Genomic DNA, 14,916 nt, shown 5'->3' with positions numbered 1-14,916 from the left:
GAAAAACAAAATAAAATAAATACTACCACCACCAGGAACCTCCCGTGTCGGTTTTTCCCCTTCCACCTGGAACACTGTGCAGGTGTATAGGAGGGGAATGTTGGCCAAGTGGTTTTTTGTTGTTTTTTTTTTTAAATATAGTTTTACTGTCAAGTTAGCTAATACACAGAGTATATAGTGTGCTCTTGGCTTCTGGAGTAGATTCCCATGATTCATCACTTACATAAAACACGCAGTGATATTCCCAACAAGTACCCTCCTCAATGCTTATCACCCATTTTGCCCTCCCCCCCGCCCCCACTCCCCCACCGACCCTCAGTTTGTTCTCTATATTTAAGACTCTATTATGGTTTCATTCCCTCTCAGTTTGTAACTTTTTTTTTTCCCTTTCCTTCCCCCGTGGTCTTCTGTTAAGTTTCTCAAATTCCACATAAGTGAGAACATATGATATGTCTTTCTCTGACTTTTCACTTAGCATAATACCCTCCAGTTCCATCCACGTTGTTGCAAATGGCAAGATTTCATTTTTTTTTATTGCTGAGTAGTATTCCCTTGTATATATATAATGTATATACACGTATGTATATGTATTATTATTTATTTGTTTTTTTACCATTCATCAGTTGGTGGGCATTTGGGCACTTTCCATACTTTGGCTTTTGTTGATAGCGCTGCTATAAACCTTGGGGTACATGTGCCCCTAAGAATCAGCACTCCTGTATCCTTTGGATAAATTCCTAGTTGTGCTATTGCTAGGTGTTTTCCAGAGTGGCTGCACCAGTTTGCATTGCCACCAGCAGTGCAAGAGGGTTCCCGTTTCTCCACATCCTCACCAAAATCTGTTGTTTTCTGAGGTGTTAATTTTAGCCGCTCTGACCCATGTGAGGTGGTATCTCAGTGTGGTTTTGATTTGTATTTCCCTGATGATGAACATCTTGAGCATCTTTTCATGTGTCTGTTAGCCATCTGGATGTCTTCTTTGGAAAAGTGCCTATTCATGTCTTCTGCCCATTTCTTCACTGGATTATTTCTTTTTTGGGTGTTGAGTTTGGTAAGTTCTTTATAGATTTTGGGTACTAACCTTTGATATGTCATTTACAAATATCTTCTCCCATTCCGTTGGTTGACTTTTAGCTTTGTTGATTGTGACCAGGTGGTTTTAATATGTGGCCGATTGCATTGCTGCAGTAAACATCTTTTTGTATGTAAGTACAATATGTGAGTTTCTTCAGAGTATGTACTGAAATTGCTGGGTTGTAATAAGGTGGCATTTCAGATCAGTGTGGAAGGACAGACATGTTCAGAAAGGTTTTTGTTGTGGGGCGCCTGGGTGGCTCAGTTGGTTAGGTGTTCAACTTTGGCTCAGGTCATGATCTCACAGTGTGTGAGTTCGAGCCGTGTTGGGCTCTGTGCTGACAGCCTGGAGCCTGCTTCTGATTCTATGTGTTTCTCTCTCTTTGCCCCTCCCCTGCTCACGCTCTGTCTGTCTGTCTCTCTCTCTCCCAAAAATAAATAAACATTAAAAAAATTAAAAAAAAAAAAAAAGAAAGGTTTTTGTTGGGATAATTAACTATCAATTGGTAAAGAAAATATAGCTAGATTCCTACCTTAGCATTTTTTAGAAAAAACATTTAGGTGATTGAGGAGCTAATATTTATTTATATATCTATATTTATATATATGTATTTATATATCTATATATATTTATATATTTATTTATATATCTATAAAACCTTGGGTATAAGAGGCGAATGTAGAGAATATTTTTTTTAATTTGGGATAGAGAAGGCCTTCAGAAATATGAAACAAGTTATGAATTCTGGAAGAAAACATTTGTCACATAAAGGTAGAAAAAGGATTAATATTCAGAATGCAGAGGGAGGTATTTCAGTTTCCCCCTGCCCCTTCTCCGGCCTCTACCCCTACCATCCACTCTTCTTCTCCTTGGGCCTCCTTGCTTTGCCTTAAGACTTGTGTGGTTCCTCTCCAAGGGCTGCTCTTGTCCCTTCAAGGCTAGCTAGCTCTTTCTTCTCATCTTTCAAGCTTTGGCTCAAAAGTCATCTTAGAATATAATTTGTTACCCAAACTGGGGCAGTTTTGAGAAGGAAATGGAGCATAATTAATAACTGCACTAGGACAATAGCTGTGAATTGGGTCTGTTTCAGGAAATCAGGGCATAGGGTCATCTTACTGAGATTGGCTTTCTGTGATCACCCCATCAGAAATGCCAGAAATGTCTCCCTTATCCCTTCTCTCCCATCCTGTTTTTTTCTTTTGTTGTTTTGTTTTTGTTTTAAAGTTTGTTTCGTGTGTGTGTGAGAGTGCGCAGGAGCAGGGGAGGGGCAGAGAGAGGAGAGGGTGAATCTCAGCCAAGCTCTATGCTCAGCATGGAGCCCAACGTGGGGCATCAAACTCATGGCTCAAACTTAACTGCCTGAGCCACCCAAGCACCCTTCTCCCATCCTGTTTTATTAATAGCACTTTATCATATTATCTTTTGATTATTTGTCTATTTCTGTATCACTTCACAATAAGATGGCATATCTTGGTCACCATTCTATGCCAGTGTTCAGAGCTGTGTTGGTACATAGTAGTGTATTGCTCAATAGATATTTGTTGAACATGTGACATTCCTGCTTTTGGTCTTAAAATCTTACGAAGATATGATAGGCACACTTGAAAAACTGGATACAAGTGTTATACACAAATCATACTTTTATAAAACAGAATGTTCTCATATGTGGTCTTCTTGTGGCATACTCTAAATACAAATTGCTATTAACTAAATTTTTTAAAGAATATTTTCCAAGCTAACGTATTGGATATTTAAGACAATTCCTTGAGAAGCATTCTCAGGCATTCATCTTTGGGTATCTCTGTACTGAATAATCAAATGAATTCCTAGAAGTGGAATTGCTGTGGTAGGAGATATATGTATTTTCTTTTTTTAAGTTTATTTATTTATTAAATAGTAAATAATAACTCCTACAAGCAAGTGGGGAAGAGCGGGGGGCGGGGAGAGAGAGATGCCCAGCCTGATGCAGGGCTTCAGCTCCTGAACTGTGAAATCATGACCTGAACCAAAGTCAAGAGCCAGACACTTAACTGACTGAGCCACTCAGGTGCCCTGAGGATATGTGTATTTTCAAGGCTTATCATGTATATTTCCTCCTTTCTTCTTTAGAGAGCAATTTGTACCCATTTTACATAACACACCAGTAGTGTCTAAAAGAGTGCTTTCTTCTTCTTCAAACTTGTACCAATAGGAGGTGTTATTTGTAATATTTTGCCAATTTCTTTGGAAAGAATGATTTTATTTTTCTGTGATTATTGATGAAGTTGACTTCATTAATTTTTTCCTTTGTTAATTCCATATTTCTGTCATGTCTTATATTTCCATTGTGATCATTTTTTTCTTATTGATTTGTAAGAAATATATATATTATATCAAAATTTTGCTGTTTTATTTTTTCTAGTTTGTAGTTTGTTTTAAGGTGTCTTTACCGTACAGAAAAATAAAAAAATATATTTTATAAGGCCAAGATACCCGTCTTCTTGTTTGTGCTTTTGGGGTTGTGCTAAGGATGTCCTTCTCTGTCTTTATATATGTATTTCTTTCAGGCTTTTTGAAAGTACTGTAAATGTTACCTGGTTTTTAAAGGGCCTTAGATTGTAAATCACTATAATATTAGTGTCCTTAACTTTTTTTCTTTATCCTAAGAGTTGATGAACAAATTAAAATGAAAATAAGCAAATAGTAATTTCTGTGATGTGAAGTCTCCAGGGGAAAATTTAGGCAGAAACCGAAGACTTACTGGCTGCAGTAACTCTCTAATACTGTATCTCATTAAAAAGATGTCTTTGTGTATGTTTTTTACCTCGAAGATTAAAGAAAAAGTGCTGCTAATTAGATCATATAATGCCATTGATTGTAGGATGCATATTGAGTTTAAAGTTGTTTTTTTTTTATGTTTATTTTTGAGAGAGAGTACAAACAGGGGAGGGGCAAAGAGAGAGGGAGACAGAGAATCCCAAGCAGGCTCTGCCCTGAAAGTGGGTCTTGAATTCATAAACTGTAAGATCATGACTTGAGCCGAAATCAAGAGTTAGATGCTTAATTGAGCCACCCAGGTGCCCTGACTTTAGAGTTCTTAAGATGTGGACACATGTGGTTATTAGAATCTGTGAAATGTGGCATGTTAATTTGGACTGCTATACTATCATTTTTTTTTTATTAAAAAAACATTTTTGGGGCGCCTGGGTGGCTCGGTCGGTTAAGCATCCGACGTTGGCTCAGGTCATGATCTCGCGGTCCGTGAGTTCGAGCCCCACGTCGGGCTCTGTGCTGACAGCTCAGAGCCTGGAGCCTGTTTCGGATTCCGTGTCTCCCTCTCTCTGACCCTCCCCTGTTCATGCTCTGTCTCTCTCTGTCTCAAAAATAAATAAACGTTAAAAAAAAAAATTTTTTTTTAAAGGTTTTTTTTTTTTTTTTTTTTTTTTTTTTTTTAAATCTCTCTACCCAAAGTGGGGCTCGAGTTCATGACCTGGAGATCAAGAGTTGCATACTCTTCTGACTGAGCCAGCCAGGCGCCCCTGCACAATCATTTTTTAAAAAAAATATTTATTTATTTTGAGAGAGCAAGTGAACAGGGGAGGGGCAGAGAGAGAGAGAGGGAGAGAGAGAATCCCAAGCAGGCCCTGCACTGCCAGCGCAGAGCCTGATGCGGGGCTTGATCCCATGAACCATGAGATCATGACCTGAGCCAAAATCAAGAGTCAGATGTAACCGACTGAGCCGCCCACATGCGCCCCCCCCCCCCCCCGACCCCGCACAATCATTTTTTTTTTTTTTCCGCACAATCATTTTTAAATTTCGTGGTTGCTTTGGGTAGTTTTGTTTGTTTTTGGCTTGGTGGTTTTTTCAAAGCAACTTTGTTAAGATAAAAATTTGTGTACCATGCAATTCATCCATTTAAAGTATCCGATTCAGTGGTTTTTGGTGTATTTAGAGATATGATACAGTCGATTTTAGGACATTTTTATCACCTCAAAAAGAAACTCCCAATACAGTCGTATATTATTCAGCCTTAAAAATGTAGTTAATTTTGATATATGCTACCACATGGATAAACCTTGGAGACATTGTGCTAAGTGAAATTGTCCAGTCATGGAAGGACAGATGCTGTTTGATTCCACTGACATGAGGTTCCTAGAGTAGTGGAAGTCCTGGAGACAGAAACTAGAAGCGTGGTTGCCAGGGACTGAGGGGAGGAGAAATGGGGAGTTGGTGTTTAATGGATGTAGAGTTTCAGTTGGGGAAGATGAAACAGTTCTGGAGACGGGTGGCGGTGAGAGTTGTACAACAGTGTGAATGTACATGATGCTACGCAGTCGTACACTTAAAAATGGCCAGAATGGGACATTTTATGTATATTCTCCTGCAGTAAAAACAAAAGAAATCCCATGCACTTTGCCCATCACTTGCTATCCCTCTGTCCCCGTCCTGCCATCCCTAAGCAGCCATTAATCTACTTTCTGTCATATAGATTTGTCTGTTCTGGACTCCAGTCTGAAAGGAATCACACAAAGTGTGGACTTTTATGATTGGCTTCTTTTACTTAGCATGATGTTTTCAGGGTTGGTCCAAGTTAGAGTGTGTTACAGTAGTTGATTCTTTTCTTGGTGGATTAATGTTCCCTGGTATGGATATACCTGATTTTATTCGTCCATTCATCATTTGATGGATGGACATGACATTTGGGTTTTTTCCAAAGTTTGTATAGTTATTTTCGGACTTAACTTGAGCTCTGACAATTCTAAGCAATAAAAACCTACTCCCATCTATATTAAGTAAAGGAGGCCTTATGTAAGACCATGTAGGTAGTTTAAGGGCAAAGGAAAGATTTACAATACTTTCTTACGGGGACTGACCCTGGAGCAAAGAAAGAGTCAGGAGCCAAGGCAATTGCTACTGTGTCTCCAGGGCCTGCAAGGTCTCTTGGCTCTCTTGTCTCTGCAAATCTACTCTGGTCTTCTCTGCTCCCTCCCTAACTTCTCTGGCACATGCTTTGGCTCACCTTGACTCCTACTCTGGCCACTTTGCAACTCAGTTCCCTGCAGCTGACATTCTCAATTCCACATTCTTGGAGAGGGATCTAATTGGTACATCCCTTGTCCACTAGGGGAGTTCACTTGATATAAACATGGTGTCAAAATCTCACATTAACCAGGTTCAAAGTCTCTAGAGGCAGTGTATGCATGGATCTGGGTGTGGCTGGCCACTCTAGGTCACTAATGCTAGTCAATCTAAAGATGATTTAATTCTCTGGGTGAGTGGTCGTCAAACTTTTTGATCTCAAGACTCCTTTATACTCTTAAAGTTAACTTAGGACTCCAAATAGCTTTTGCTTCTGTGGGTTATATATGTTGATACTTACCATATTAGATATTAAAATGGCCATTTTAAAGATACTAGTTCATGTAAAAATACTATAAACTCGCCATATGCTAAGATAAATAACATTAAATCTTTTTTTTTTTTTTTTTTTTTACATTTATTTATTTTTGAGAGACAGAGAGACAGAGCGTGAACAGGGAGGGGCAGAGAGAGAGGGAGACACAGAATCTGAAGGAGGCTCCAGGCTCTGAGCTTTCAGCAGAGAGCCCATGCGGGACTTGAACCCATGAACCGTGAGATCATGATCGGAGCCGAAGTCGGAGGCTTAACCAACTGAGCCACCCAGGCGCCCCTAGATAAATAACATTTTTATGATAAGTAACTGTTTTCTGGAATAAAAACAAAATTTGATAAGAAGAGTGGCATTGTTTTACATTTTTGCAAACCTCTGATGTCTGGCTTAAAAAGATAGTTTTATTCTCATATCTGCTCTGCATTAAGTCTTGCAATATTGTTTTGATTGAAGTTTATAAAGAAAAAGCTAATCTCATGCAATATTTGGGAAGAGAGGGGATTTTAATAGCCTTTTTATTTTATTTTTTTTAATGCTGAGTTTTGAGAGAGGAGAGAGAGAGCGAGAGAGAGAGAGCGAGAGAGCGCACAAGTGCACAAGCAGGGGAGAGGCAGAGAGACGGGGACAGAGGATCCAAGCAAGCCCACACTGACAGCAGCATGCTCGATGTGGGGTTCAAACTCACGATCTGTAAGACCATGACCTGAGAAATCAAGAGTCAGACTCTTAACCAACTGAGCCACCCAGGCACCCCTTAATAGCCTTTTTAGATAATTGTAGATACTCTTTGATACCATACCCAAACCAGATAAGTGACAGTTTTTTTTTTAAAGGTTCATTGCTGTGTAGAATCTGAAGCCACATCAATGAACTTTTCATATTCTATCACGTTAAACATTTATTGGGTTGTCTTGTACTTTATTTGTAGTAAAATGTCTTGCACTTTAAATAAATATTGCACTCATGAATAATTTAGTCACATTCTATATTGGTCATTTGGAAAATATTGATTCATTGAGTTATATAGACATTTCAAATGTTGACCTATTTTATTATGTAACATCTCAAAAGCCCACACTTGTTACTATCACCACCAGTCTTGCCAGAAAAGTCTTTAAATGTGGGGAAGCCGTCAAGCTCACGGAAGCAAGTACAAGTTTTTCCAAAATCCCAATTTTCATAAATGCTGGCAGTTGTTTTCCTGGAAGTGATAAGTTCACTGTGTTCTTCCTTGAATACTTTCTCATCCTCACTGTTGTCTTAGGCTGTTTTGCGGGCGGAATTATTTAATAAAGACAATATTTCCTCTGCACCAATGCTTACCTTGGAAATAATCTTGAATCTTTTTAACAATTGACTTTTCACAACCCCAACATTTACAACCATAGGTTTTTGTGTCTATAATATATAACATTTGATTCTCATTTATAAAAAAAAAAAAAAAAAAAAAAAAGGACATGTAATGAGCATTTGCAATGTGCCAGGTTCCGTGCTGAGATTTTATATACATCGTATTACTTTATATAGCTACTGATATTATTATTTGTGATATATTAATGCTTTTTTAAGTGTACAGGAAAAGACCCACTAATGTTTTTCAAACCTCAATAATTTCTATTATATTAAGTAAATACATGAGAGAAAGCTTTTACTGGTAATTGTGGTTTTATTTACATAGCTATAGTTATAATTTATTAGAAGTACACCTGGTGCTTTAGTTCTTATCAATTCTATTTTTTCCCGTCTTGTTTAGGTGGTTTCCTAGAAACATGATTGTTTGTTGGACTTGATCTCACAGCCTGGTGAGGACTTCTTTACTGATAATGTCAAGTTCAGGTTATCCTCCCAACCAAGGAGCATTCAGCACAGAACAAAGTCGTTATCCTCCTCACTCTGTTCAGTACACGTTTCCCAGCACGCGTCACCAGCAGGTAAGGATCAACTACTATGTACTTGCCTAAGTAGAGGCGTGCGCGGGTGTGTGTGTGTGTGTGTGTGTGTGTGCGTGCGTGCGTGCGCGCACGCGCCCGCTGGCGCTTTCTTTCCTTTTCCTGTTTAATGCATTTGTTGGTCAGAAACCAAATGTGATTGTTATAACTGTATATTTTAAATGGCAAGAACCGTTCTCAAAGATGAGGAACCCAAGGTTGGGGATTAATTATCTTTGTCTTAGTCTGGCTTTATGCCAGATTGCAGCTAGTGACCATGTCTTTTGTTTTCTTTTTTCTTTTTTTTAAAAAAAATTTTTTTTATGTTTATTTAGTTTTTGAGAGAGAGAGAGAGAGAGAGAGACAGACAGACAGACAGAGTGTGAATGGGGGAGGGGCAAAGAGAGAGGGAGACAGAATCGGAAGCAGGCTCCAGGCTCTGAGCTGTCAGCACAGAGCTGGATGCAGGGCTCAAACTCATGAACTGAGAGATCGTGACCTGAGCTGGAGTCAGATGCTTACCTGAGTGAGCCACCCAGGCGCGCCCTTCCCCCACCCCCATGTCTTTGTTTTCGTTTGTAGGAGTTGTTGTTAGAAAAATATCAGTTGTTTAGGGTTTCCAGGTTAAGAAACCCTATTTTATCGCTACAAGTTCTGGTTTAGTATTAAGCTGGCCAGATAACTTGGCATCTCTTGAGCGATGGCCAGGATAGGGCCTGCACCTTCTTGAGAGGCTGACGGTAGGAAGATGAAAGAGTTTGTATGCTGATTCACTTGTGAAAAATAAAATATGAGAAGAAATTATTAGCTCAGAGCAGGCTGGGACAGGAACGTAAGGGTTGAAGAAAAAGAGGAAGGGAAGGGGTGAAATGGTCATCTCAGAGGAAAAGCAAATTTGGGGTGCCTGGGTGTGGCTCAGTTGGTTAAGCATCCAACTCTTGATTTCGGCTCAGGTCACGATCTCACTGTTAGCACGGAGCCAGCTTGGGATTAGCTCTCTCCTTCAAATCAATCAATCAATATATTTATTTATAAACATATTTAATTTGATAAATATATATATATTTTTTCAAGCAGTCTTTTTTTTTAAAGTTTACTTATTTTAAGAGAGAGAGAGAGCGTGAGCACACAAGCGGGGGAGGGGCAGAGAGAGGGAGACACAGAATCCTAAGTAGGCTCTAGGTTCCAAGCTGTCAGCGTAGAGCTCGATGTGGGATTCAAACTCAAGAGCTGTGAGATCATGACCTGAGCTGAAGTCGGCCGCTTAACCAACTGAGCCACCCAGGTGCCTCTCACTTTTTAAATATTAAGTATGTTAGTTGCATATTTTTGTAGATGCCCTTAAAACATTTTTTTTTTTAATGTATTCATTTTGAGAGAGAGGGAGAGCTTCCGCATGAGCGGGGTAAGGGCAGAGAGAGGGGGAGGGAGAATCCCAAGCAGACTCCACACTGTCAGCTCAGAGCCCAATATGAGGCTCTGTTCCACAAATGGTGAGATTATGACTTGAGCTGAAATCAAGAGTTGGACACTCAACTGACTGAACCACGCAGGTGCCCCTGTAGATGTCCTTTTTCAGTTAAAGAAGTTGCTTTCTATTGCTAGATTGAGAGTTTTAATCCTCATTGGGTATTGAATTTTGGTTGCATTGTTTTCCCTCAACCCATAGTCTTTGTCTGAATACTGATTTCCTAGTTTGCTGCTTTTTTAATGCTTATTTTTTGAGACAGAGAAAGACAGAGTATGAGTGGGGGAGGGGCAGAGAGTGAGGGAGACAGAATCTGAAACAGTCTCCAGGCTCCAGGCTGTCAGCACAGAGCCCGACGCGGGGCTTGAACTCATGATCTGTGAGATCATGACCTGAGCCGAAGTCGGATGCTTAACCGACTGAGCCACCCAGGCGCCCCTGTTTTTATTTTTTTAAATCAACTTTAAGGTTTAATTGATACATAATACAATTTTCTTATATGTATACATTTTGACAGATTCATACACCCATAAAACCACCACTAAAGTGAAGATGTATTTCTGTCACCCCATAAAGTTTCCCATGTGCCCCATCCAGATTAGTCCTTCTCCTGTACTTTCCACAAACTCAGCTCCTAGGAAACCACTGTTCTGCTTTTTGTCATAACAGATTATATTTGTTTTGAATTTTACATGAACTCTTTTATCTGTGGCTTCTTTTGCTTCCCATAATGTTTTTGAGATTTCTTCAAGTTCTGGTGCATCTGAGTAGTTAATTTCTGTTTATTGCTGCCTATGGATATATCACAATTTGTTTATCTAATTACCTATTCCAGTTTTGGCTATTATAAATAAAATTATTTAGAAAACATGTATCTTTGTGTTTTATCTAGATTATATAAAGTATTGCCTTATTTTCGTAACAGTATTGTTGGACAGCTTATCTTTATAATTTTTATCAAGTCCAATTTATTAATTTTTGTCTTTAATATTTCTTGCTTTTTAAGTGTTATATTTAAGAATTTTGCCAAACTCCAGATCACTAAGGTTTTCTCCTCTTAAGTTTTTATACTCCTGTTTTACATAGTCTGTCACCTATTTTGAATTAAATTTTGTTTATGGTGTGAGGTAATGGTTGAGGTTCTTGTTTTGCATATAGATATTCGCTTGTTCTAGAAACCATTTGTTGAAAAGATTTTTCTTGGGGCGCCTGGGTGGCTCATTCGGTCCAACTCTTGATTTTGGCTCAGGTCACGATCTCACCATTCCTGAGATGGAGCCTGGAGTTGGCTCTGAGCTGACAGGCAGAGCCTGCCTGCCTGAGATTCTCTCTCTCTCTCCCTCCCTCCCCCCCTCCCTCCCTCCCTCCCTCCCCTACTTGCATGCACTCTCTGTCTCTCAAAATAAATAAATAAACTTTAAAAAAAAAAACAACAAGTTTCTTCTTACTCCTCTGAATGGTTTTGGCACTTTCATTGAAAATCAGTTGATCATATACGTGCAAGTGTATTTCTGGTCTCTCTGTACTGTTGATGTATTTTGTGTATCTTTATCTCACACCTATGTGATTTTCTGTGTAAACAAACATGTCTTTTTTTTTTTTCCTTAATGTTTATTATTTTTTGAGAGAGAAAGAGCAGGGGAGAGACAGAGAGAGGGAGAGAGAGAATCTTCAGCAGGCTCTGTATTGTCAGCACAGAGCCCGATGTGGGGCTTGAAGTTTTGAACCATGAGGTCATGACCTGACCTGAGATCAAGAGTTGGAGGCTTAACCAGTTGAGCCACCCAGGTGCCCCCAACATGTCGTCTTTTAATAAAGCTCTTCACACCGTCTTGATTATTATAACTTTATAGTAAAGTTGAAATTGAATAGTGATTCTTTTCTGAATTACTGTTCTGAATATTTTAATTCTTGCCATTTCTATATAAATTTTATTAATTTTTATTTTTTATTTTTGAAATGTTTATTTATGTTGAGAGAGAGAGAGAGCGCACATGTGTGTGCTTGCACATAATTGGGGGAGGGGCAGAGAGGGAGAGAAAATCCCAAGCAGGCTCCGTGCCGTCAGCGCAGAGCCTGACTCAGGGCTCAGACTCACAAACCAGGACATCATGACCTAAGCTGAGATCAAGAGTTGGAGGCTTAACCGATTGAGCCACCCTGGTGCCCCTCTGTACACATTTTAGTGGATTTTTTCTTTTTTTAGTTTATTTATTTTGAGAGCGTACATTTTCGAAGCACCTTGCGAGTTTCTACAGAAACGCTTGCTGGGTTTTCTGTTTAAAAATTTTTTTTTAAGTTTATTTATTTATTTTGAGAGAGGTTGAGCAAGTAGGGGGGAGGCAGAGAAAGAGGGAGATAGAGAATCCCATGCAGGCTCCTTGCTGGCCGCTCCAGAGTCCACTGCAGGGATCAAACTCACGAGCCGGGAGATCATGACCTGAGCTGAAACCAAGAGTCGGATGTTTTACCGAATGAGCCACCCAGGCACCCCTCTAGGGTTTTGATTAGATTTGTATTGAGTCTAGAGATAAATTTGGGAGAGAATTGACATCTCAACCACTTTGATTTTTCTGGTCCATGAACATGATATAATTCTCCATCTATTTAGGTCTTCATTAATTTTTCTCGGTAATGTTTTGTAGTTTTCAGTGCATAGGTCATGTACATCTGTTGTCACATTTGTTCCTAAATATTTCATACTTTTGATGCATTTGTAAATATATTGCTTTTTTGAATTTAGTTTTCAGTTCATTGCTACCATGTATATTTGACCCTGTATCCTGCAACCTTACTTGTTACTTCTAGCTGCTTTTTAATAGATTTCATAAGATTTACTATGTAGATGATCCTGTAATCTGAGAGTAGACAGTTTTGCTTGTACCTTTGGATGCTTTTCTCTTTCTTTCTTATTATACTGGCTTTAATTGCTAGTACAGTGTTGAATAGAAGAGGTGAGAGTAAATATCCTTGACTTATTTCTGATCTTAAGAGGAAGGCACTCAGTCTTTCACCATTAGGGATGTTGTTAGCAGCTGGTAGCTACACTTATCTTGGGGAGCATTGATTGGGTAATGTCTAGAATTGTCAAATCAATATGTGTGCACCTGAAACTAACATAACATTATATGCTGATTATACTTCAATGAAAAGCTTGGGAAGTGTTCCCTCTCCCTATATTTTCTTAGGATTAGTATTTTTTCTTCCTAAGAAATTTGAGAGAATTTATCACCGAAGTCATCAGGGCCTAGAATTTTCTTTGTGGGGAGAATTGAAATTATGCATTCAATTTCTTTAATAGTTATAATTCACATTCTTTATTTTTTGTTGAGTCAGTTTGGGTAAGTTTTGTTGTTCAATATATTCAATTATATTAAGATGTCATAATATTCCTGTTATCTTTTCAGTGTCTTTGAGATCTGTTGTGATGTCATTCCTCATGTTGATAAGTATTTTTCCCTACTTTTTTTTCTTTATTAGTCTATCCTTGAGGTTTCTCAATTTAATCGATTCTTTTCTGAGAATAACTAACTTTGGTTTCATCCATTTTTACTGTTTTTTTTTTTTTTTTATTTTCTTGATTTCTCCTCATTATTTTGTTCCTTCTCTAACTGCCCACATATATAACATTTCTGGCATCTTTCACTTCTTTGTATATATTCAGTTTCCTTTTGATGCTATTTTCTTTTTGTCTAAAGAAGGTCATTTCTCTTAGCGCGTGTCTTTTGGCAGTGAACTCTCAACTTTTATTTATTTGAAAAAGTTTATTTCAGTTTTATTTATTTTATCTTTAATTTTTTTAGAGAGCATAAGTGTGTGTGAATGGGGGAGGAGGGCAGGGGGAGAGAAAGAAAATGTTAGTCTCCATGCTCAGCACGGAGTCTGCCACAGGGCTTGATCCCACGACCCTGTGATCATAACCTCAGTGGAAATCAGGAGTAGAGTCTGAAGCTCAACTGACTGAGCCATCCAGGTGTCCCTCAACTTTATTTTTAAAGAATATTTTTACTGGATACAGAATTCTAAGTTGACAGTTCTGTTTTTTTTCTTTTGTTAAAAAAAATTTTTTTTTTAATATTTATTTTTGAGAGGGAGAGACAGAATGTGAGCAGGGGAGGGGCAGAGAGAGAGGGAGACGCAGAATCTGAAGCAGGCTCCAGGCTCTGAGCTATCAGCATAGAGTGCAACGTGGGGCTTGAACTCACAAACTGTGAGATCGTGACCTGAGCCAAAGTTGGACGTTTAACCAACTGAGCCACCCAGGTGCCCCTCTTTTCTTTTTCTTAATGTTTATTTATTTTTGAGAGAGACAGAGTGCCAGTGAGGGAAGGACAGAGAGAGAGGGAGACAGAGGATCCAAGGCAGGCTCCGCGCTGAGAGCAGAGAGCCCCATGCGGGGCTCCAACTCCTGAGTTGTGAGATCATGGCCTGAGCTGAAGTCAGATGCTTAACCGACTGAGCCAGGCACCCTGACCGTTATTTTCTTTTAGCACTTTAATAGATGCCATTTGTTGTGTTCTGGCTTATGTGGTTTTCTGACCTTTGGTCATTCTTATCTTTATATACAAGTATTGACATTCACTGAACTTCATGCTTCTGTGGATTTATAATTTTCATAAAATTTGGCAGTTTTCAGCCATTATTTCTTCAGATACATTTTTTTTTGTGTACTTTCCCCCTAGTTTTGTTCTGAAACACAAATGACTTGTGTTTTGTATTATCTTACAGGTCACTGGACCTCTATTCATTTTATTTTATTTTATTTTATTTTATTTTATTTTATTTATTTATTTATTTATTTATATCAGTTTGCTTAGTTTTATGATGACTTCATGTTCAGTGGTTTTTTTTTTGTTTTTTTTTTGTTTTTTTTTTTCCTTCTTCTTCTGGGGTTCCAGCTAAGCGTTAATTTCATCCAGTGAGATTTTTGTTACAGACATTGGATTTTTCACTTTTGAATGGAATATGAACATTGTGAAGTGTATACACTTTATGAGTGGCTTTTGTTGTATTCCTTTAAAGAAAGTTGAATGCCTTCTGGTGTCCAGTT

At 38.6% G+C, this 14,916-nt stretch overlaps 1 protein-coding gene across 17 annotated transcripts in view; it reads left to right on the top strand.

Annotated features, from left to right (window-relative positions):
* NCOR1 (nuclear receptor corepressor 1) overlaps positions 1–14,916 on the top strand; it is a 159,450-nt gene that overhangs the window by 14,361 nt on the left and 130,173 nt on the right. For all 17 annotated transcript variants that reach the window (XM_049638033.1, XM_049638047.1, XM_049638045.1 and 14 more), the window contains exon 2: positions 8,224–8,401. In XM_049638033.1, coding sequence (XP_049493990.1) covers positions 8,294–8,401 — 108 coding nt within the window. In that variant the 5' untranslated portion in view covers positions 8,224–8,293. The remainder of the gene's footprint in view (positions 1–8,223; positions 8,402–14,916) is intronic.

The sequence above is a fragment of the Panthera uncia genome, chromosome E1 (assembly GCF_023721935.1).
Source record: "Panthera uncia isolate 11264 chromosome E1, Puncia_PCG_1.0, whole genome shotgun sequence".
Lineage (NCBI taxonomy): Eukaryota > Metazoa > Chordata > Mammalia > Carnivora > Felidae > Panthera > Panthera uncia.
Note: the sequence above shows the minus strand (reverse complement) of the source record. Positions and strands in the feature narration are given on the sequence as shown.